The following is a 22767-nucleotide window of genomic DNA, read 5'->3' as shown; positions in this document are numbered from 1 at the left end:
GACCAGTTTTTGTATCAAAATGCTTTCTGAATTCATCCTACAAATTTAAATCATTTGTCAAATTCTGAGTCATCCTTCAAGTCAGTGCTGTGAGAGGATTAACTTCAGAATTTTCAGTTGAAAAGAAATACTTGATTTGTTTCTGAAATGTAGTTTGTCCCATACATGCTCTCAAAGTGCTGTGGACTTTCTTAACCTGAATCATTGTAGATGTTGGAGGAATCTTGGCAGCCTGAGAGGTTTTTCTTTAAGCACTGTTGTGTAATTTTATAGAAAGCCTAGTTGGTTCTCTGGATCTAAAACTTGGTGTTGGCAGTTGAAATAGAAAGGGAATAAAGGTTGAATGTAAATGGTTCATAACATTTTCTTGTAATTGTGTTGAAAGTATTCAGCATTCTAGTTTTTATAGATGTAGCAGACAAGGCAAAGAGAAGAGGCAGGTGGAAGGAAACAAAATGACCAATGCTCTTCCAAAAGGGAATATACTTGAGCAGTTTCATATTTCCCTAGTGGCATGCTGAGTCTTTGTTCTCTTAATTTTTCTGATATACAAGGCAATGGGAGATCTCAAACAACAAATAGCAGCAATACTTAAAAATAAATTAGGATGGAAGTGCTCACTTCTCAATGTAGATTATAAAAATCCATTCTCGTGGCTTACTGATCGAATGGTTTTTGCTGAAAGGGACTTAAAAGATCTAGTTGCAGTTCCCCTACTGTGTGCATGGTTAGCTTTATGACTTCTTAAGATATCCATGTTCCCACTGTCAGAGAGTATGGTTCTTCAGTGCATTTCCTCTCTGTTTATGAAGACATCCTTCTGTTTACCTTCAGAAAGATGGGGGTACAGATATGTTACTTCTGATTGTGTTTCATAAATCCCACAGAAAAACACAGAAAATCTCATCATAGTTATGAACAGCCTTAAATGACTCTGAAACTGAAGAATGACAACCAAAAAAGAAAAATTAAATTATAATTTATCTGTCCAAGGGATAGAATGGAATTGAAAGATGCAAGGAAGTTGTTTATTTAGGGCTGCAGTAGAAGTCAGGAAGAACATTTTAAGGAATCATTCAGGTCATTCTAGAATGTGGAGGCAATGGAGAAGAGGAGGATTTGAGCAGAAGTTTGAGATAAACCAAGATAGAATGATCTGGGTGCCACTACATGTATTTGGCTGATAATTCGAAAAAGGAGGAAAAAAATATGACAGGAAGTGATGGATTGGAAAAAAATAGTTGAAGTTGTACCAAAACCTGATGTTATAATTCTTGGCTTTATGACTTGCTATAACTAAACTTGTTGCAGAAATAGATAGGAAGTGGTCACAGATGGAAGTGTAAGCTGAAGTTGATATGACAATGATCTTTGAAAACAAAGCATAATTTCAGTGGCAAATAGAACTGTTATGTAGAAATGCTTTGCAAAGGATGGGGGTAAAGGTTGTGAAGAGAATATATGGAGTTACAGTCCATAGGCGGATTTTGAACAAAAACGCAATTGTTACACTTGTGAGTGGAATCCTGTCAATACCACAAAACTGTTAGCGGTATGGATTAAATTCAGAGAACAGCTGTAAACAGAGGCTGGAAGGTTGACTTTGGAACACAGAATGTTAATATGTGACAGTAACAAACTTGGCCAGCAACGATAAAATAATGAGTGGTTGTGTCAAATATTTAAGAAGAGTAAATGCATAGAAATGCATAATCACTAGAAAGAAGCAACATGGAACGTTTGGGAAATGTCTCAGGTATTGTTCCAAACAGCTCCTATCTCTCAAAGGTGTGTGGGGGTAACACAGGAGTGGAGTATGCTCTGCCAAAACTTTTTGTTTGTTTGTTTTGTTTGCTTGACTGAGCTCCATTGCTGGATTTCTGGTAGTAGTGCAAAGCGTTCATCTCATGCAGAGATGAGTCTTGCTCTGTCCAATGTGAGATAAATACAGGCAGGACAAATATAGGGATGAATCTGTTTAAAGAAAATGATCATCAAAGATACCCTGTTCTGGTCAAGAGAAGGGAGAACAATATCAACTTTCTCCGAAGAGTACTACTTAAAAAGCTTTGTCTACTTTCCAGGATTTTTGTGGAAATGTGAGTTGGTCTAGTAATTTGAGATACTGTAATAATTTTGATGTACTATCCTATAATCATAGTTATTTTTCAAGTGCATCAGTATTTTGCAGTAAGAAAAAAAAAACCCACCTAATTAGCTGATTAGTGAAAAGAAGAGCAAGAGGTGTTTCAGTCAATCATATTGCAGAGTGGATGTTACCTTGTTCAGGAGCTGCCAAATAATTTTGGATCCACAGGTATAAAAGCCCTCCCTTCTCAACCTGTATGTAACTCCCTGTGGTTGGCCTGCTCCTGATGTGGGATTGGTGCCATTCTGCCCTGCTCTGGGCTGGGCACTGCTTGCTCAAAGCCTACCAAAGACTGTGCTGATAATACTACTTCTCTGAAAGGGTGGCAGGCACTGGAATAGGCTGCCCAGAGGGGTGGTGGAGTTTGGATGTTGTGTTGAGGGACATGGTTTAGCGAGAACCATTGCTGAAGGGTGAATGGTTGGACTGGATGATCCTGTGGGTCTTTTCCAACCTTAGCGATTCTATGATTCTATGATAGTGAGCAACTGCATTAGTGCAAGTGGTGTTTAATGCTGTTTTCAAGGGGCTTTGTTTTGGGAAGAATTTATCTCAAAGGGTTCCTAGTTTTACATGTGATTAAGGTAGACGTTCTTTTTCTTTTATACGTGTTCAGAGGTGATGGTACCAGAAACTGCTCTTGGTTGCTGATGGTACTTTACTGCTGTGTTTTATTGGCATGTGACTATTCAGTTGAAGTGAAGGCTCATACTGTTGCTGATTTCCCTTTCTGTGTGGTCATGCTGGTGGGCAAGGCCTTCAGTCCATTCATCACTCCTCCATGTCTGGGTCTGCTGTTTCCTAAGAGAGGGAGTAGGTTTCTAAACCCACAGGGTCACTTAGTTCAGTTTGACCTTTGCTGCATGCTGCAGATTGGACACTGTGCTCTGATATTTGCCAAAATTCTGCTGGGAATAAATGTTTTGCAGCTGTGCTGGAAGCTTACTGACTTTTCTGCTGCCATTATATCTTTATGTGTTTTAAGATAAAAATCGTCTTGTGAGAAGAAGTGATATGTGTTGTTCTGACCTAAGGAGAGCATTAACAGAGCAGTCCTTGGAGGCTTAGCTTGGGTTTTTAATTTGAGTTTGTCAAAAATAGGATTATGAATGTTAGAGCAGGTGCTCTGCTTGTATTTTGGTTGTATGGAATTGTGTATGGAATGGGGAGAACTCATGGAGGGTCTGAGTAACCTCTCCTTGTCACCAGGGACAGGTGTAGGAGGAAGTTCTTGCCAATGTTTAGTATTTTATCACCAGTTGCGGACATGCATTTGTGCAGACTATCCACTATCATAGCAGCTAGAAATTTCCTTGAAATCATACACTGTAGTTTAAAAGAAACAACAACAACAAAAAAAACAAACACCTCCCAAATTTTTAAATCTGCAGACCAATTTTCTGTGGCTTCTCATGTTTCCAACCAACATCTCTTCACTTTGTGTTTCAACTAATAATCAAAACAGGGTTGTTTGTAATGCAGAAGGGTTGATATCTGTAATTGTACTTGCAGGTTGTAACTGCTTTTTTTTCCTCCCCCGAATTATAATAGGTGCATGGAAAAATTCAATAGAAGAATGGACTGCAGAAGATTGGAATGAAGATGTAAGTGTACCTTATTGGATAGATGCATTCATTATTTACCTTTTCAGAGTCTTTGCATTGTTTCCAAAACTAAATGTTGTAATTAAGTCTTTTGTATATTTATGCAGTAACACTTCTTATGTTTCCTGCTGTAATTCTGTTTTAAAAGAGTATGTGTTTAGATGAGCTTTAATCTTACGTAAAATTGAATCAAGAAATAATATTTTATTTTGCTTGGTAGGCATACCATACATAATGATGATGGATATTATCTCCATATTTCCACCTAATGTTTTGTAGGAATTTAAAAGCCATATTATCACAAGTCTTTATGTAATTATTTAAATGCTAAGATTTACTTTATAGTAAATTTTAGATTCATTATTGATTCTTTTTGCTTGAAATGTGCATAATATTCCAATTATTTATCTTCATGATCAGAATATTAAGAGAGGAGACAGTAGTGTGTTGAAGTTAGCACTTAATTTCTTCATTTTTGTTGTTTACTCATGTTGTGTTGTTTGAAGTACTGTAGCAATCTTCATCCTTTAGTAGGTAAGAGACACTGCTTCATGCCTGAAAAATATTTGGTGTATGTATCTTATCATCTAACATTTTTATTCTGAGTTTGTAGTGTATTGTATTAAAGCTGAGGCAGCTCAAAAAACAAATGAGATAGCAAGAAATAAGGAGAGAAAGCCTTACTGTTTAATTCATTTTTCATCTTCTATGGAAGCATCTTCTATCAGTTAACTCAAAATTATTTTTGAATGCGTTCCATTTACCTCCTTCTGTAGTGTGATGTGTCAGTATTATACCTGGGAGTGAGTGAACAGGTCATTAATGAATAGGAGAACTCCTTACTCATCACTGTGTCTTTTGAGGAAAATTAGAGGAATTCAAAAAAAATACTACCTAGTTCTCGTTTCTTTGTATCGGTTACTGCTATCAAATGTTGTGTTCTTGTTTTTTATAATCTGTCCCCTTTTTCTTCTGTATATGCTAATTGTGGGCTATTTGGCACTGGTACAATGCAGCATTTGTAGTATGGGGGGAACATTGAGCAATGCTTCCTAGGGATAGATATTTCTTGTTATTAAATCTGAGTAGTTTGTATATGACTTTTGGAAGGGCTGCAGATGAAATCTCTAGCCTGTTGTTAATTTTCATTAATTTTGGAATGCTGGAAAAGTCTCTGTAACCTAGGAAAATTATTCATGTGGTGATGCTTGGAATGAATTAAATGTAGAGCTGCAATCAAATGGGGGGGGGGGGGAGTGAAGAATACAGTTTGTGCTATTTATGTTTTATTTATCTATGATTCTACGATTGTTCTTTTATGAAAAAGAAGTCTATTTCAAATAAAACTAATCTTGCTCTTTAAGTAAATTGTAAGTTAACTGTGAAGGTGAAGTATTTCCTTAAAGGAAATTTGATTTTATGACTTTTGTTGTTTTTAGAAGAAATAATCCCATAATGTCAGAGAAGCCATCAAGTAGGTAATGATCTGTCCTGCCAATTTGGGCAAATAGTCTTTTGCAGCAGTGTATGAGCTGAATGTGGACAATTTCTAGGAGAGCTACATAGGAATCTAGTCATAGGCCAGATGCTATCTAGTGTCTTTACCAATGATTTGGAAGTGAAAAATAAAATCACTACAAATATGTTTGGGAAATTTTAAGTTTATTAGATTAGTGAATAAAAGTGAGCCTGTCATGGAGAGAAGTTTGTATTTCTGCTAGACTTGACCTGCTCAAATTAAAAATGTAATGTAGCTAAGTAGCCAAGTGCTCCACCTACTTTTTTTTTTTTTTTTTTAGTAAGAATAGAATCATGGAATCACCAAGGTTGGAAAAAACCTCCATGATCATCCCATCCAACCATCTACCTACCACCAATATTTCCCTACTAAACCATGGCCCTTAATACAACATCTGAATTCTTCTTGAACGCTTCTGGGGATGCTGATTCCACCAGCTCCCTGGGTAGCCTGTTCCTGACCGCTCTTAAAGAGAAGTGATGTTTCCTAATGCCCAACCTGAATCTTCCCTGGTGCAACTTGAAGCCATTTCCTCTTGTCCTATCTGTTACATGGGAGAAGAGGCCAACCCCCACTTCACCACAACCTCTCTCAGGGAGTTCCAGAGAGCAATGAGGTCTCCCCTGAGCCTCCACTTCTCCAGACTGAACAATCTCTCAGCCACTACGTATAAGCTTTGTGCTCCAGACCCCTCTCAGCTTCTTGCCCTTCTCTGGACACTCTCCAGGGCCTCGACGTGTTTCTTGTAGTGAGGGGCCCAAAACGGAGCACAGAAATGAGTAAATGAATTGGAGTGTAAATAAATAAATAGGAATACAGGATTCTAGGAATATCTCCAGAACTGAGGTCTGTCTTCTGGAAAGCAGCACATTCTGATTTCTCTTGCAGAAAAAAGAGCTTCTGTAGTCTTTTTGCCTGCAGGTACTCTTTCAGGTCTCTTAATCATTCTTGATTTTTATTTCTCTGCACCTCAAGTACTGTGTCCAGTTTTGGGACCCTCGCTTTAAGAAAGACATTGAGGCCCTGGAGCGTGTCCAGAGAAGGGCAACAAAGCTGTTGAGGAGTCTGGAGCACAGGCCTTATGAGGAGCGGCTGAAGGAGCTGGGGTTGTTCAGTCTAGAGAAGAGGAGGCTCAGGGGACACCTTATTGCTCCCTGTAACTACCTGAAGGGAGGTTGTAGTGAGCTGGGGGTTGGCCTCTTCTCTCGTGTAACTAGTGATAGGACTAGAGGGAATGGCTTCAAGCTGCGCCAGGGAAGGTTCAGGCTGGACGTTAGGAAATACTACTTCTCTGAAAGGGTGGTCAGGCACGGAATGGACTGCCCATAAAGGTGGTAGAGTCACCAACCCTGGAGTTGTTCAAAGAACATTTGGATGTTGTGTTGAGGGACATGGTTTAGTGAGAGCCATTGGTGATGGGCGAATGGTTGGACTGGATGATCCTGTGGGTCTTTTCCAACCTTAGCGATTCTATGATTCTATATGTGGACTTGTCAGAACTTGATTTTGAAGTTATGCATTTATTTCCTTATTGCTTTTAAAAGGCAGAAACTGCAAAATAGCTGAAAATTAAAGGATAGAAGAGGTGTTAGGTTGAGATTTTTAAAATTTATTTGGCATAGTTTACTGAATCTAAAGAAGTTACTTGATATATTGGGTTATATAGTCTAGCAGAAAAGGTATAATGAAAATCCACCTGTGGATGGAAAATGGAGCCACATGGTTAAATGTATAATTAAATAGTACTAGCAGTGTGACTAAGAACTGAAACAATCAAGGAAGCTGATGTGCATGGTGTCTGCAGATAAAGACCAGATACTTTTCTGAAGAATATTTTTGTTCAAATTTCTGTTCTCTAGTTTGGTATAAGTTACATGTTCAGTATATGAACATGTGAGTGAAATTCAGTGTTGTGTAACGTAAGTAAGATCTAATAGTCCAGTTGGATATTTATTTTTGACGAAGTAATGAGTACGTAAGTTGTCAGCATGAACGTAAACAGAGTGGAAACTGCTTGTGGTAAAAATAGGAGATTCTTTTTTGTCGATGAGGCTTTCAGGACGTGACAGTGTGAAGCATGAGAGAAATTTTGAGGTATTGTGGACAGCTCTGGGGTTTCTTGTTAAATTTAGGATCATATTCTCCTGGCCAAAGTAAGTAATTTAACTATAGAAACAATCAGAATAGGAAGGATGTACAAATATCTTTAAAGAGACAGTGATTTTCTGCACCATGTCAGCGTGCTTTGATTTGAAACATCAACACTCCAAAACAGACTGGTTGGTTTGTCTTTGCTTTTTAGTGATAGTTTCTTTTCCTAGGAAGCGGAACAAGAGCTTGCTTCAATTTCTTTAACTTCAGTACAAAACAGTAATGAGATTTAATTATTTCTGATTTGTAGAGGTTGGGTTTTCATGAGGGTGCTCAAGTATATTTTCTTGCTCCTGTTGCATATCAACTGTCCAAAGGAGTTGCTAGTTAATTCTTTAATATGTTATCTGCTTGATGACTGGAGAATGGGTTTATCATAGCAACAAAGGCAGAAAAGCAGAGGCATTTCACCACACATGGAGGAAATACCCTGGTGAAGTTGCCATATATAAGTAGTTCATGACCCTGAATTCTGTTCTGGGAAGTTGCCATTGCCTTGCTGAAGGATTTTTAAGTTTGGTGTATGGTGAGCATAAATATTTTAGTTAATCATACTACCTCTAGTAACTGTTACATACATCTGTGTAATCGCAGACAATGTTTTTAAACTGCTGCAGAAGGTATGTATTCCAACAAATGTCCTTATTCCTACAGACTTCAGAATTAATTGCCTGATTTAAGTATGTGGCAGTTAGTTTGCTACAGGGGCAATGTGTGGGATAAATTTAAATGTTGTAGAACTGGTAACTGGATGCTTGGCAGTTGTTTTGCATGGTAGTTTACTTGTAGAGAACATTTCCTCCCTTACACTCTGTGAATGGCTCCTTAATTTGCTTAGTTTTCAGGATTCATCAGTGTTATGGCTACAGTTGGTCTTATCCTGGGTTGTGTGGGCATGAGAAGTTTTTCACACTGAAAGGAATTTAATATTTAACAAACAGATTGCAGATCATAGTCTGCTGCTCTGTCATTATCTGACCTCCTTATGCCATAAGGTGCTGGAATTTCATAACACTGTAAAAAGTACAGTACATGTTGTTCTAAAATAACACTTGCAGCAGGGAAAAGGCTAAACAATAGAGAAATAGCCTCTTAATAACCTTGACAGTTCCCTGTTAGTTTTGGTTCGGACAAAGATTTGCAGGCTGGTAGCTTTATGCATAGGATAGATTTGAAATGTATTTCAGAAAGATGGCACTAAAATATATCTTATTGACTGCAAGGAAAAGGAAGGAAATGGAAGGGGGATCTGTGAGGGTTTTTTTTTTTTTTTTTTTTTTTTTATCATGACACTGTGGGGTAGGGTAGATGTGTGCCTGCAGCGTGAGGAACATTTGGATGCAGTTTCTGAGAGGTGTGTGATAGCTCCCACTCAGTCCTACTGGGTCCTTCTGAAATCAACAGTGTTTTTTTAGGAGAATCTCAGTCAGATGAATACAGCTATGGATATGCTTGCTTCCAGTAGAGATGTCTGTGTGATGGCAGGTGAAAAAGGTTGGTGCCTGTGATGCCCTTTAAATTGGGCTAGTAGCAATAAACAGGACTAAGAATGCATAATATCCTTTGAGCTGTATTCAAATGTAACATTCTAAAGGGATTCCTAATAACTTTTTGAATAGGTCAGTTATTCTTTATGTTAAAAGCAAGGTTATACTTGAATAGTTAAAGGTGATTCTGTGCAAATTTAATTTAAAATAGGATGATTACACATAGTTATTTTATCTTGTTAAACCTAATTTGTATTGGTTTAAGATGTGTTCTGCTTGTATGCATTCCCATCAATAGACATGAGTTAACCCTACAAAGCTGTAGCTATCATGCTATTATATTTTTTATAAAATACAAAAACTATTAAAAAAGAAAACAGGATCCTCTTAATTCCCTAGGATGCCAACCAACCAGCCCTTCCCTTCCCTGCTACCTGCTAAGTGTCTTTGTTGTAACAGTGGTGAAAACAGTAAAGGCTTCTGCTGTGGATGGAGAAACTGGTGGTACTTGTATAAACACTTTGTTTTCCAGCTCATGCTTGCAGAGCAATCAGTTTAAGACATTATTGCTTTCCTTAGCAAAACTGCCAAGAAGGAACCTCGAATGCTAGCTAGCTCGCTACATACATTCAAGTGCAAATCTGCCTCCACTGTTAGTATGAGCTCAAATATAAAACAGAGTAGATGAACTGGGAACATGTACATGGAAACAGTGCAGTGTGTTAGAATCCTGCAACAGGATTTATAAGAGCTGTACTGTAGAATCTTAAATTTTATCTACATAAGGTATTTTTATGCTGATGATATGCCAGTTGTCACATTAATTAGTTTCTAGTTGTATATTATTTTTCAGTTATTATTGCCCAAATTAGCATAGGTACCCTGGTATATCACTGTGTGTGTTTATGAGATGCAATTTCCTAACACTTTAGTAAAATTGGTTCTTGATTCTGTGGAAAGGACTTTGCAGAAATTTGTTTTTTGTCTGTTAGAGCTGCAACATACCTGGCTGTAACAGTTGTTTGACATTTATCAGGAATTACATGACCAAGACAGAGTTTCTTCAAGTGTTGCTAAAATGGAATGTGAACATGATTAAAATACTCTTTAAAAAAAAATCTTTTTCAGCTTTCTGAAACGAAAGTCTTTACTGCTTCTTCTGTTCCAGCTGAGAATCACATGACTCCTGGGCAAAGGTAAGATCTTGCACGTTTTTTCTGTATCTTAAAAAGCTCTTGGTGAAGCAGTGTTAGATTGTACATATTAAAGCAAATGGTGGGTTGATATAATGTGAGGATGGCCCCCATCAGAGTTTGGTTAACCTAAATGCAAAACTCTTGCTTGTGTGTAGTTGCTTCTGTGGGTTCCTGTGTTACCTATATTTGACTATGGTTTTGGAGCGGAATCTATCAAATCCACAAGAATAATACTTAGAAGACTGTATTCTGCACAAAGACTAGTTATAGGCAGAAATAGAGGTAACTTGGAAGAAAAGTTTTCTGCTGTTTAAAAGGAGGCACTGGTTTTGCTCTCCAGAAAATAGAAATTCCCCCCCTCTAGATTCAGAAAGCGCTCAGAATGCAGCATTTTGACAGATATTTTCACAGAAAAGCTTTAGTTAGCTGGAAGCTTTATTTCATGATAAGTAGGCTGTAGCAAAACTTGGTATGGATATATAAACTGGAGAAGCCATAGCATCAATTGGTCTGGACCTTATGTTCCTTTACTTTTTAAAGGTAGTATGCTTGCATGTTCACTGTTCTGATGTCAATACTACTCCAGTGAATTTCGCACAAGTTATGTTAGAAAATATTTTAGTTCATAAATTGAAGTTCGGTAATTTTTTTTTTTTACTTACTAAAATGAATGTTTCGGCGTTTAGAAATCTGTAGTAATGGAAGTGACAGAAGCAGCTCATCAGCCCAAGCTTGCAGTGTGCTTAGGATAAACTTCAGTCAGAACTTCTGGAGTCTGTTTCTTACATTGTTTGAATGGTTTACTTTTTCATGGATAAACTTCGGTTGAGGTTAATAAGTTATGTTAAGTATAAGAAAACATGCTTCTTGTCCTGCTTACGTGTATGCAGTAGGGTAATTTTGGATATGTGCCTCCTATCTGAGAAACTTTTATTTATGCTGTTCTTGTGTCTTTGGTCTCACACTTTCACTCAATTTCTGTATTTGAGTTTACTATCCTCAAACCTATCCTGTATAGAGGTTAGAACTTTGATCCTTTGGTCTTTGTAGAGGAGGAGTGTGGTATGCAATATAGATAATTGATACATGTAATGTGATGGAAAGTGGGATTCATTCAAAAGTGGTGTCTTTTATAACTTGTCTCCAGTTACTTGGCTATGTTTATCATATATGTTATGTTATGTTGCAAAAGTTGAGTATCTTTTTAAAAAGCGCAAAGATGAGTTAGATTCTAACTATGGTGAATGCCTCAGCTAGTAGAATTTTATTTACTCTATTCTTCCTCTTTGTATGGAGAATTCTTCTGTGACAGACCTATAATATTCTTCAAGGCTGTTGATAGCAGTAGGTGTATTGCTGGTACAGAAGCTTTATCTAATACCATTACTATCTTCTTCAGTCTCAGCATGTTTTTATTCTAGCCAAACTTTACTTTTCCTTATAGCATTGATATGGTGACGTTGCTTCAAAAGCCAATGTCTTCTCCTCAAGAGACAGAAGGCAACTCATTTGAGGCTTCTCAGCAGCAGACCTTTGGCCAAGCCCTAGTCTTCACAAATTCCCAGCACAGCAACCAGATGGCATCAGGAACTGGCAGTTCCAGTGCTGTAAATTCCTATTCCCCTCAGAGTCTGGTAAAATTATCTTATGCTTTCTACATACTCTTAATTAGCAAATATTACAAGTTAAGCAGTGTCTCCAGTAATGGTCATTTCATGAAATGCTTCAGTATTTGTAAAATTCAGGTTGTAAATGCTACAGAAATGGGATAGAGAATATCCTTTCACATACACAAACAAGCCTTTCTTTGTTTTTGTTGGGTAGTTCCTTGGTTTACTTGAAGTTCTTATATTAACTTTTGAATACAGAAAGGTACATTTACACACTGACTTGGAACAAAACAATTTATTTATAATGAAGAACTCTATGCCAGAAAACTGTGATGTGATACTTCCAAGCACATATCTGACAGCTTTGTGAGGAAACATGAGTATTTCTGAGTTTTCTGGAGTGATATGAGTAAGACATCTCATCCTTAACAATTATTAGAGTTTAAAATTGGGCTGTTGTTCCTTGAAAATATGTTCAGCTATTAGTAATTAAATATCTTTTTGAAATGCAAGTAATTACAGCCTGTGTATCAATAATAACAGGAGGGGCCAGGCATGTGCTACAACTGCTGAATTTTTCACTTGTTCTAAATTAGCAATCTGGAGCTGACGAGCTTTTACGTGTTGCCAAATAGCAGCTGTTGGCACTGACCTTGTGATTGTGTTCAAATGATTAATAAAATACTTAACTCCACCTCTCCCTGCCTTTATTTTATTTTTTTATTTTGTGTTCCCTTGTTTTTTGTCAGTCTGCAGTTCTTTGTTCTGGCTTTGGAGATCTTGGATCCTCCAAATTGGCAAACTCTACGGGATCCCAAATCTTGGACCAATTGAAATCTCCAGGTTTGGGCCAGTTTACTTCTCAACAAAACAGTAGTAGCTCTACCACCACTACTACAACTACCCCATCATCTTGGGATCTAAAAGCACCCATTAGTCAGTCCTCAGTCCTTAGTCAGTTTGGTAAGTGCTTTGACATAATCTCTCTTTCTCTATTAGTCTGTAAAATTTCTTTAGACTGGTATCAGCTGAAAATTGCCTTGATGAAAGGCTTTTTTGCTTTAAACGTAATGCTTGACAGTACAACTGACACAAAATTTTAGTTAAGCTTATCTGCTGGTATTAGTTGTTAAAAATTTATTACAAATTGTGTTTTGATTGGCATAACGCTATTCGTAGAATGTGTTAGTCTACGGAAGTTGTGGAGCCTTCATGTAGTGACATCTTCAATTTAGCGTCCCTGACTATTTAAGTGGACCTCTGATGTGACTTAGTTTCTCAGCAATTCCAGGAGAATAAGTCTTTTGGTCTTTTTGCCTATGCTGCTTCTAGGTGAATACAAGTTTGTACCATATCTTGTTGTCTTTTCCCTATTTTCTTTTAACCATGTGTGTAGTCAATAAATATACAGAGTGGTGTGGTCGAATTGGTATCCACAGATTGTAAAGCTAGAAGGATAGTCATGTTGGAAAGGGATAATCAGAAACAAATGGAAAATGCTCACCAGTGTTGTAGGCACACAGGAAAAACTCCAAGAGCAATGATCTCCAAAAAGAGATCCTTCCTCAGTGGCAGTCAGCCCTTAAATGGGGTCTTGGAGAGGTGGAGCCAGGCTCCACCCCTTCCGGTCACATGGGTGAATTGCCTTCACCTGTGCTCCCACTGTTGACTAAGTGCTTGCCTCAGGTGATCAGTTAGAGGTTCAGGCCGTGATTCAACAGTTCCTATCAACCATGAAATGAATTTTGAATGAGTACTACATAATGTCTTCATAGGGTGTATCTTCTCACTATTCTTCCCTTGTGTGAAGTCTGCATGTGCTGAAAATGATGCAAGTTAACCATTTTGTCAGTTTGTATTTGTATGGATTTTTCATTTAAGTGTAATAAGTATAAGCAGAAACAGTAGTGACTGTGACAGGAACTTGGTTTTTTTTGCCATACAGTTCATAGCAGTGTTCTCACTGTAAAGAGTGTCTTGTAGCTATCTTGTGTGTGTTTGTGCATATTTCCAAATAAATATGCATCCAGTTTAGTAATGTATATAATTTTTTGCATGCAGCGATTCTGTAAAAATATATTTTTTAATGTACATTTCAAGTTGGTAAAATGCGTTAGAAAGCAACTGAATAAAGGAGCCCCTTCAGACTATGAGTGCTGTGGATCTCTTACACTTATTAGCTAGTGCTCCAACCTGTTCCTTGGCTTTCAGCATCTGAAAATTATGAAAGAGGAAGATTTGGGAAAAAATTGTAGATGTCCAATGTCTCTTGACTTTCAGCCACACTGAGATTGTAGATTAGTTCCTGTCTGTGCTGAAAATCTTCTTTGTAAAGCAGGAACTCATAATACTTCTAAATTGCAAGTCCAACCCTCTTAAAAGTTAGAGTGTATTTGCACAATTACTTGCAGTGAAACATGATGCGTTTGACTAAAGTAATGCGTAAAATTTTTGTTACCTAATGCATAGTGTTATGAAACTGTGTAGATGAGTTTAATTCCTTATTTTTAAACAAAACTAAATACTTGACAAGAACTGGTTACTTAAGGTAGTGAACTAATATATTGGCGTTATTAATGCAATGATGATGTTCTATGCAGAGCTTGTGTAATGATTTCTGGAAGAGACTTGCAGCAGTAGCTGTCAAGTGTGTCAAATAACACAACTTTTGCTAAAGAGCATAGCACGAAGAGCAGAGTTGAATGCTTTAATTTTGATTTCTCTTCCCAAATTCTGACCAGACTTTAAATCCCAGCCGGAACCATCCCCAATTCTGAGCCAACTGACCCAACGACAGCAACAACAAACACAGGCAGTCCCTGTACCTCCTCCTGGGCTGGAGTCCTTCTCCTCCCAGGTAAAACTCCGAGAGCCCTCACCAGTAGACACCTCCACAGCTGTCAGCAAGATGTTACAGCTTCCCACTATGTCTATGGATAACCAGGCAGTGACAGCCCATCAAAACCAGCAGAAACAGATAAAACCACCAAAGCGAAGAATAACTCCAGCATCCAAGGTGGGTAATTTGTTGGCACCCAATTCTTAGTAAATGCATATGAGTTACTATGGAGGAGAGGAGCAAAAACCATCACGCATCCTGTTTATGAAGCAGAGATTTCTAAGCAGATAGCTCTACAGTCCAAAATACAATGATGTTGTCTTTTCCAAGCACATATCTGATTGCGCTATGTGGAAAATGACTGTTGCTGAGTGATTTTGGATTGACTTAAGTGACCAAAAGGTAAATGTTTGATAAAGGGAGGCAGATGTGTATGATACTTGCATTTGCATGGCTTAAGCTTCAGCTGCAGATCAAGGCACAGAATCAGTAAGTGAATTTGAGATTACAGGAATAAAATTATGTGATGTAAACTGGAGGGTTGTGACACGTAGTTGACAGCAGCAATTGAGGTAGTAATTGAAGAAGTCTGTAGTTACAGGAGTTAATGTAGATGGCAAATAAAAAGTTGTGGCTTGTTTTTTGTTGTTTGTTTTTTTTTTCTTCCATTTAAGATTCCTGCCTCTGCAGTGGAGATGCCTGGGTCAGCAGATGTGACAGGGTTAAATGTTCAGTTTGGAGCTTTGGAGTTTGGATCAGAGCCTGCACTCCCAGAGTTTGGATCAGCTTCAAGCAGTGAGAATGCCAGCCAGGCAACCAACAATAGCTTGTACTCAAAATCTGTAAAGTATGTGCAAGTTCCCCACGTGCCTCCTTAAACATCCTCTTTAAGGGTCAGATTTGTGCAAAATATGTCAAGACACAATTGCCATCTAGTAGAAGAGAGAAATATAGTGGCTTGTAAGGTTTTCTTTTCTGTGGATACTGTGTTGAAAGAGAAGTCTCTTTAGTAATAACAGTAATAACAGCCAAAATCTTCCAGATGGGTTGATTTGAAGCTGGAGGTGACATGAGTGTAAATAATCTTAAAGCAAGCTAGCCTTAATATAATTGCTTCATGCTTGATTGTCCTGATTTTCAAATTTGCTGGAGGGTTTTTCCTCGCAGTGCAAGTTTTCCTGCATTTGATCAAGGAGAGTGGAACATGGTACCATCTTTGTGTGAGTAGATGGTACCGGGTTGTGTATATGATGCTCCTACAGAATCATATAAGTAGCCAGACTTTCAGTATGCAGAAGCTCTTATTGAAATGCTAACATTGATAATGATAAATACAAATATATCAATATCTCATTTATTTCCTCCTTACTTGTTCAAGAAGGGGCATTGGTAAAAAAAACTTCCCGAAGTTTATTCAGAAACACAAGTTAAAAATGGACTTCCACATTTATTTCTAGTTCTATAAATGCATTAATAAAATATTTGTGCATGTTTTGAAGTACTTTTTTTTCCCCTTTTCTCATAGTTAATTCTGTTAGATAGTTACTACAGTGTTAGAATACTATTGTCAAAAGAGGCTTGGTGTTTCTCATCATACACAAGACTTTGTGGACTTTGTGGATCTAATTTTTTAAGACAGAGAGATGATCGTTGCTTATCATTTGAGCGGGAGGCAGATGACTGAAAATTGCTTGTATCAACTCTTGTTTTGATTGGTCTGGTAGGAGGAGGGTGAATGGTGGTTAACCCAACTGGTGGTTTTGGAGAAGTGATTACTGGGGACCAGAGAAAGAATATACTTATTCATGATTTTCTAATATAAAAAATGTAGATTTGACTACATGTTTTACTTAAGTATTTTTATCAGCTCCTTTGTAGGAGCTAATATTTTCATGAAGATGTTTGAGATCTAATTTGCCATTTTGGTAAATAATCTTTACTTTTTCCAGTGATCCTTTGAATACCTCTTTGCCAATATCCAATACAGTACAGGAGTCCACCTACACAACCTCTGCCATCACCTCTTCCAGTCTGACCTGCTCATCCCAGAGCACTAGCCCAGTAACAACAACTTCCTCCTATGACCAGTCTTCTGTACATAGTAGGATACCATACCAAAGCTCCATGGCTCCATCAGAACCAACTCCAGTTGCAGTTACGGTGAGTGAATTTCAGAAAAAAAAGCCTTTGAGGTGAAAAGGTGAAATACTCTCATACCTCCTAGACTTTTATTGCCCTGCTATATTAGTACTTCTAACCAAACCAAGTGGCTTCTTTGATTCCTGATACCTGCTGTGTTATTTGTGTTTACTTTTCCTATTGTGTAGTCTTTATTTGGCTATGCTGTATTCAGAATGTGTATGCTTCTGATTTTGTGGGTCTTGGCATCTTAAGTTGATGTTTGATCTTTTTCTTTAGTGATACTTAACATTCTAGTTAAGCTTCCTTCCCTGAGGCTTAGGTTTTAAAAAGGAGACTCTCTATGTGAATAGTATTCACGGTGTTTTGCTGTAGCCTGACAGTTTTTAGGTAGATCATTTTTTAAATCTTAAAGAATCTAGCCAATAGATCTCAAACTGTTTGTGGCCTCTCCAGCATTATTCTTCTGTTGGATTTAAACACCATTAGGAATTAATACTGTTTTATTTTAAAACATGCGGGATGAGATCTGATTTAGGACAGAGAGGATCTCTCTTGGGAGATGCTCATTCCATATAGAGTAGGTGCTCTTGTAAATTTGTCTTAAGAGAATTTATTAAATATGTAAGGAACTTGTGGGAGTTTGTAAGTTTATTTACTTCTAGCCTTTGTTATGTAATGGCTCAGTCACACTTGTCTTCTGCACTAGCTCGTATGTACTGGTGAGGATCAAGCGTAGACTATCCACTTCTGTACTCCAGCGTTATCCAAAAAGCAACTGGTGCTTCTCAAGTCTTATCTTTCAATGGAAAAAAATTGGCGTCTCTGTGTAACTTGGATAGTTAAAATTGTGAGTTGCATTAGATCAAAAGCACAACCGTTTCCTATATGTTAATGCAGTTCTTTCTTTCATATTGATGTGAACCTGAAGTTTGTAATACACGGTACATGGGGAAAGTCTCCTGCTGATGGGTGTAGTATGGGCTGTGTGTGGGATTAGATATGCTCAGAACACTTTGCACTTGAGAACTTACATGTTAAAGGCAGTAAAAAGCTAATTTTCTGCCTAGTCTTTCAATTTAGAATGAATGTAGAATTTTGCATGAAGCATGTTACATGTGTGGTTGATTCTGAAAGTGTAATATAATTCTAAGATAATGTGTTCATTTCTCCTTTGCTTACAGAACGGGCACAGTGGTGTTAGAGCACAGGCAACTCTTGACAGTAAGTTTACAGAGCATGTTTGTTAACAGGACTCTTTTTTCTGATCTTTCCTTAAAATTTGGTATGCATGCAGTTTTAGCAGTGACATCTGGTTGAAGGCTTTCTATATAGTTCTCCCTGCTTAATTCTTGACTAATCAATTTGAGTTGATTTTGTACTTGCACAGGATGTACTGCTTGCTTATTGGAAGGCTGAAAAATGGAAACAGCTCTGTTGAATCTATACCCACTGTGCAACACTGAGCAGTATTAAGCATTAGAAAAGCTGCTTTACTGCTTTTTCTCCTTTAAAAAAAATTCTGAAGCTATGTAATATACAATTTCTTAACTTCTTTTCGATTTTCATTTGGAAAGCTGCAATTAGCATAGCATTTAGTTAATAAAGAAACAGTCACATTCTTTGAAACCGTCTGTTGTTGAGCATAGTGCTCGATTGCTCGATTGCAATCCTGTAGGGAATAACAGTGACCAGCATGCTCCCTCTGCTGGGTGGCTTGCAGTCTTGCAGTAGAGTAACAGTAATACAGTGTGCTTTGATACACTTCTTTTCATCTTGGTCATTTTTTTTTCTCTCTTGAGGGGTGGTATTTTACTTGTAACGCTACTTGTCTCTATAAGAGTATAGTTTTGATTTTTCCCTGCCAGCTTCCCCCAGACAAGGGCTTTCACTGGACAGTTTCACAAATTTAAAAAAGAACGGATGATTTATTGAAGTGACAGGCATAACATATTGGGATTGCTGTTGATAAATGCTGTAGCTTTAGTAGCACTAATGTGTGACAATAGTGCTAGCAAAACACAAGGTATCCCAGCTGTTCTTCACCAAGAGATGAGGCTCAATGATTACCAAGGGTGTATCTCCATCTTGGTTGAGGAAGAAGAGCTCAGCATCCTATCTCTTAACTTTCTGCCCTCCTCTTTTTCTCTGCCTTACTCTTCCCTCTCTTCTCTTCTCTGCGCCCCTCCAAGATGTTTTCCTTCTCTTAGAACTTAAGCCATATCTGTTTCCTTCTGTGGGCTGATGGTTTAACAGGATTTGCATGGAGAGTTGAGTATTATAGTCACATATTTACCAGGTTCTTCTTATTGCTCTTTAGCATACTGAAGGATGTTAACTTTAATATTAATTTCATATTAATGAAGCAGAAGGTTTCACTGTGAGCATTGTGGCCTTTGAGATTCTGTGCTGAAACATAAGCAGCTCATTCCTGCAACCTTTAGTCAAAATGGGACTACCCTTGTTGCCAAAAGACTCCCTCCTTTGTTTGTGTTTTGTGCTGACTTTGCAGATCTCCATCCCTAAGGCTTACAAAAGAGATAAGCAGTCACCAGTGTTTCTCATGTGTTATGTGAAAATCACACACCCCTAAAGCTTTCTTCCTGGGGTTAAAATAATTAAAATGTAGTTCTTGCTCTTCTGGCCTTTGTATGCTGCTTTATGGAAATTTCTAAGGGAAGCAGCTTGAATTAATATCTTCTAGAATTCCAGCATTTCATTTCTTAGTCTATCCTCCCCTTAAACTTCTCAGGTAGCCCAGCTTTTTTATATTTCAACACGGAAAGAACTTGAGTATTTAGACCTACTAATTTTATTAGTATTTTATTGGTGTCAGGCTGAGTTTAAGTAAACAGGAGTGAGAATACATGTCCAAAGATTTACCTCACAACAGACTGTAATATGTAGGATAACTTTGGACATGTAGAAAACTTTGTCATGTACAGAATTAACAACTGATTTTTGAAATTCACTACAGGGTTTGTGTTTTTGCTATGAAAAGCAATGATCAGAGAAATTCTGGTATTTTTGTAGTTATTCCATAGCCATTAAATTAAACTCTTTCTGTGCCAGCTCCCTTTTGACAATACTTCTGTTTTTCTCTATCTCAGGCCCAGAAACTGGGATCAGTTTTCTCCCATGTGTCTGTTTCAAGTGTCCAAACTGTTCTGCCTTTTGTTAACACTTGAAGGCAGTGGCCTTTTGTTTTCTATATTTGCTTCTAGTATCGTTTGTTGTTCATCCCTTGTCTTTCCTGCTCTTGCTCTTTAATTTCCAGGTCTCGTTCTTCTTAAGCTCATAGCAACTCAAAACTTGTTAGTATTATAATTCTGAAAATCCTGTTTGTCTTTTAGTTTTCTTGCACATCATGTTCAGGCATAATTTAAAAAGTTTTAATGAAGATGGTGATACTCTCCCTCATACTGGAGACATGTATTTGATTTTAAGAGGTGAATCCTGGCACAAATGTATTAGAGTTTCAGGTAGTGTTTACTTCTTTCTATATGAATGTTGTCAGGAGCTATCAGATAATACCATTGTCCTCACTATGCTTTTTTTTTTTTTTTTTGGTCACTTGAATTTCCTTTGTTGTCAGCTATCGTTGTGCTTATTGCCAAGATTAAGACCTCTTGCTTTCTGTTTGCACAGTACCCAGTCTGGCAAACTGACTTGGGTCATTCAGGGAATAACCAGTGTCAGCAGTAATACTTTCAAGTGAACATTCTAAGACTGTGAGACTTCACAAGTATTGTAGGATAGCAGTGATCCACTTGGTAGTGGCCTCTGGTGGTGTATGAGGGCATGGTCAAGACAGGGCTCATACGTGACATGGCTCAACTATTTCTGAGATTTCTTTTGGTGTATGACTGGCTAATTCTGTGCATTATCCTTCTTCAGGGGACAAGAGAAAGAGCTGGGAATTATGATAGTAATGGTAAATGCACGTTTATGGTAAACAAGTTCTACTGTGTATAGGCTAGAAATGCTAACCACCTGTTGTTATCTAGATTAAATAAAGACAATATTTGACAACTATTTGACTGTGCATAATGCTTTGCTCAGCTTTGACATTTTATTATAGCTTCTTTTGTTCTACTGCTATGTACATTTGAATCAGTACTCCAAATTAGTTATTTGTGCCTTTGTACTCAAGCAGTCAAAATCCCAAACATCAAAAGTGCTCTGTAGGTTGGAGCGAAGAACTGGAGCTGTAGATAAGAGTAGATTTTTGCGCTACCTTAAAGAGTGCAAGCAAGTTTTGTTTATGAAAATGGATTGAACTTTAATGCTAAGAATTTTGAAATGAGGATGAACTTTTGAGCAAAAGCAAGTGAACAGATAGTGGGAGATAACATGCTGAAGATTGTAGTTTACAACATGTGTACCAGTGAAAATCAGAAATGTATTCTACGTGAGGAGCTTAGAGAGAGAAACTGATCACTGTGTTGTCATTCCTTCATTCCGTAGTAGCCAGATAATTTAATACTGACCCCGGCTCCTATCAGTCAGATTTCTGTAAAACAAAGGTAAAATACTTACATGTAGTGTTTCTGAACCCACCTTGGGAGTCAGATATGTTGGAATTCGTCTTTGAATGTCTCTTTTCAACTCATTGCAGCTACTTCATCAGTTTCAGTGTCTAAGACAGAACCTTCTCCCTCACTGCCTTCTGCTGGTTCTCTGCCTAGTGTGGTATCCACTACCACTTCGCTTCTGCCTTCAGCATCACAGCATGTGGCAACGTTGCCCAGCTTGCCTCAGTCCAGCGACTTGGCCAGCAGCTCGCTCTCCCAGCTAAGCAGGTACAGTGGAAGTTGTGGTAAACTGTGAAGGGAGTGAAATTCTGGGTAAGAGGTGTATATAAGGGTGATTGCACATAGGAGCTGTCAGACAATGAGATCCCCTTTTCTGTCATGAATTATAATTTAGAGACAGATTCACAAGAGTCTAGGATTTTTTTGCTTGCAGAATAGGCAATATGGGCTGCCTGTTAATGATAGAACAGTGCTGCCATCAAATTTCCATGTCATATTAACACTTCTATGTTTCAATGGGCTCTTGCTTCCATATCACCAACTAAATTAGCAGAATTGATTCTTCCACTTTGCTTTTCCTGCTTTGTCCACAGTGTCTGCTTTATGCTTGAATTTGTGTGAAATGATCCCTTTAAGACTTCATTAATTTTCTAAATTAAAATAATTCTGTAGAGTCAGAAAAATTACAACAAAACACCACACAGTAAGACATTTCCTTAAGACACTTGAAATATGAGGCTGGTGTTCCTTGAAGTGTATGCAGCACTGCTCTTTTACACTCTGAATTTTTTGTCCCTGTTACTTGAGCTTTTTCCTCAGGCAGGTGACATCCTGGAGCTGTACTGATTTGTTATGTTTGTGTTGCTCTCATTTGTACTTTATTTGTTGTAACAAAGCTAATTTGTTGGGATAATACAGCTTTATATCTGTAGGCCGGATGGGGTGTGGTGGATTCTCTTTTGCACTAGTGTTGGTGTTGTGTTTTTTTGCTTTTAATGAATGTTGAATAAAATGGTAAAAGTGTCAGCCAACTAGAATGATTTCATCAAAATTACAAACAAACAAACACCCCTACACTTGTTGAAAAGCTGTCTATGTCTGTAGGAATTTTAGCTGGAGTGTTGTTACCAGTTGGGCAAACACTGAGTGCCATGAAAGGATGATGCCTGAATTCCAAGTGTGCTTGGCTTGGTTGTGCTGCAGCTTGTCTGAGTCACTGCCATAGGTCAGATGATGGACTGGGCCTTCTTACAAGAAAGGGAAAGTGGGCAAGGAAATAATTCAAAACTGTATGCTGGACTGCAGCGTTTCTTGCTGCCTGAAATAACGTCATACTATTTCGTGCAAATGGAGAAGAGTTTAAAATACTTAAAGCAAAACTAGTCTTTGAAACTTCCAAGGTTATTATGGGCCATTGCCTAGAAGAATTGATATAAGCATTTGCTGTTAACTCAGTGTGTAATTTATTCTGAATTATCATACAAGCTTCTTTTAAGCATTAGGTAGTTTGATATTGGCTAAAGAAAAAGTCGCTTGTA

The 22767-nt window shown here is 37.8% G+C and overlaps 1 protein-coding gene and 2 non-coding genes across 14 annotated transcripts in view; all 3 read left to right on the top strand.

The window, feature by feature from the left end:
- Positions 1 to 22767, top strand: part of UBAP2 (ubiquitin associated protein 2) — a 227114-nt gene that overhangs the window by 44226 nt on the left and 160121 nt on the right. For 11 of the 12 annotated variants that reach the window (NM_001398300.1, XM_040655471.2, XM_040655468.2 and 8 more), the window contains 9 exons: positions 3701 to 3753; positions 10039 to 10106; positions 11551 to 11740; positions 12466 to 12679; positions 14458 to 14732; positions 15230 to 15402; positions 16505 to 16715; positions 17879 to 17918; positions 21313 to 21496. In NM_001398300.1, coding sequence (NP_001385229.1) covers positions 3701 to 3753; positions 10039 to 10106; positions 11551 to 11740; positions 12466 to 12679; positions 14458 to 14732; positions 15230 to 15402; positions 16505 to 16715; positions 17879 to 17918; positions 21313 to 21496 — 1408 coding nt within the window. The remainder of the gene's footprint in view (positions 1 to 3700; positions 3754 to 10038; positions 10107 to 11550; positions 11741 to 12465; positions 12680 to 14457; positions 14733 to 15229; positions 15403 to 16504; positions 16716 to 17878; positions 17919 to 21312; positions 21497 to 22767) is intronic. The other variant, NM_001277105.3, reaches the window with a different exon arrangement.
- On the top strand, positions 12034 to 12117 carry LOC112530793. Its single transcript, XR_003072606.1, has one exon. It is a non-coding gene; the product is annotated as a small nucleolar RNA SNORD121A (small nucleolar RNA).
- On the top strand, positions 14854 to 14938 carry LOC112530792. The gene has a single exon (XR_003072605.1). It is a non-coding gene; the product is annotated as a small nucleolar RNA SNORD121A (small nucleolar RNA).

Source organism: Gallus gallus, chromosome Z, assembly GCF_016699485.2.
Source record: "Gallus gallus isolate bGalGal1 chromosome Z, bGalGal1.mat.broiler.GRCg7b, whole genome shotgun sequence".
Lineage (NCBI taxonomy): Eukaryota > Metazoa > Chordata > Aves > Galliformes > Phasianidae > Gallus > Gallus gallus.
Note: the sequence above shows the minus strand (reverse complement) of the source record. Positions and strands in the feature narration are given on the sequence as shown.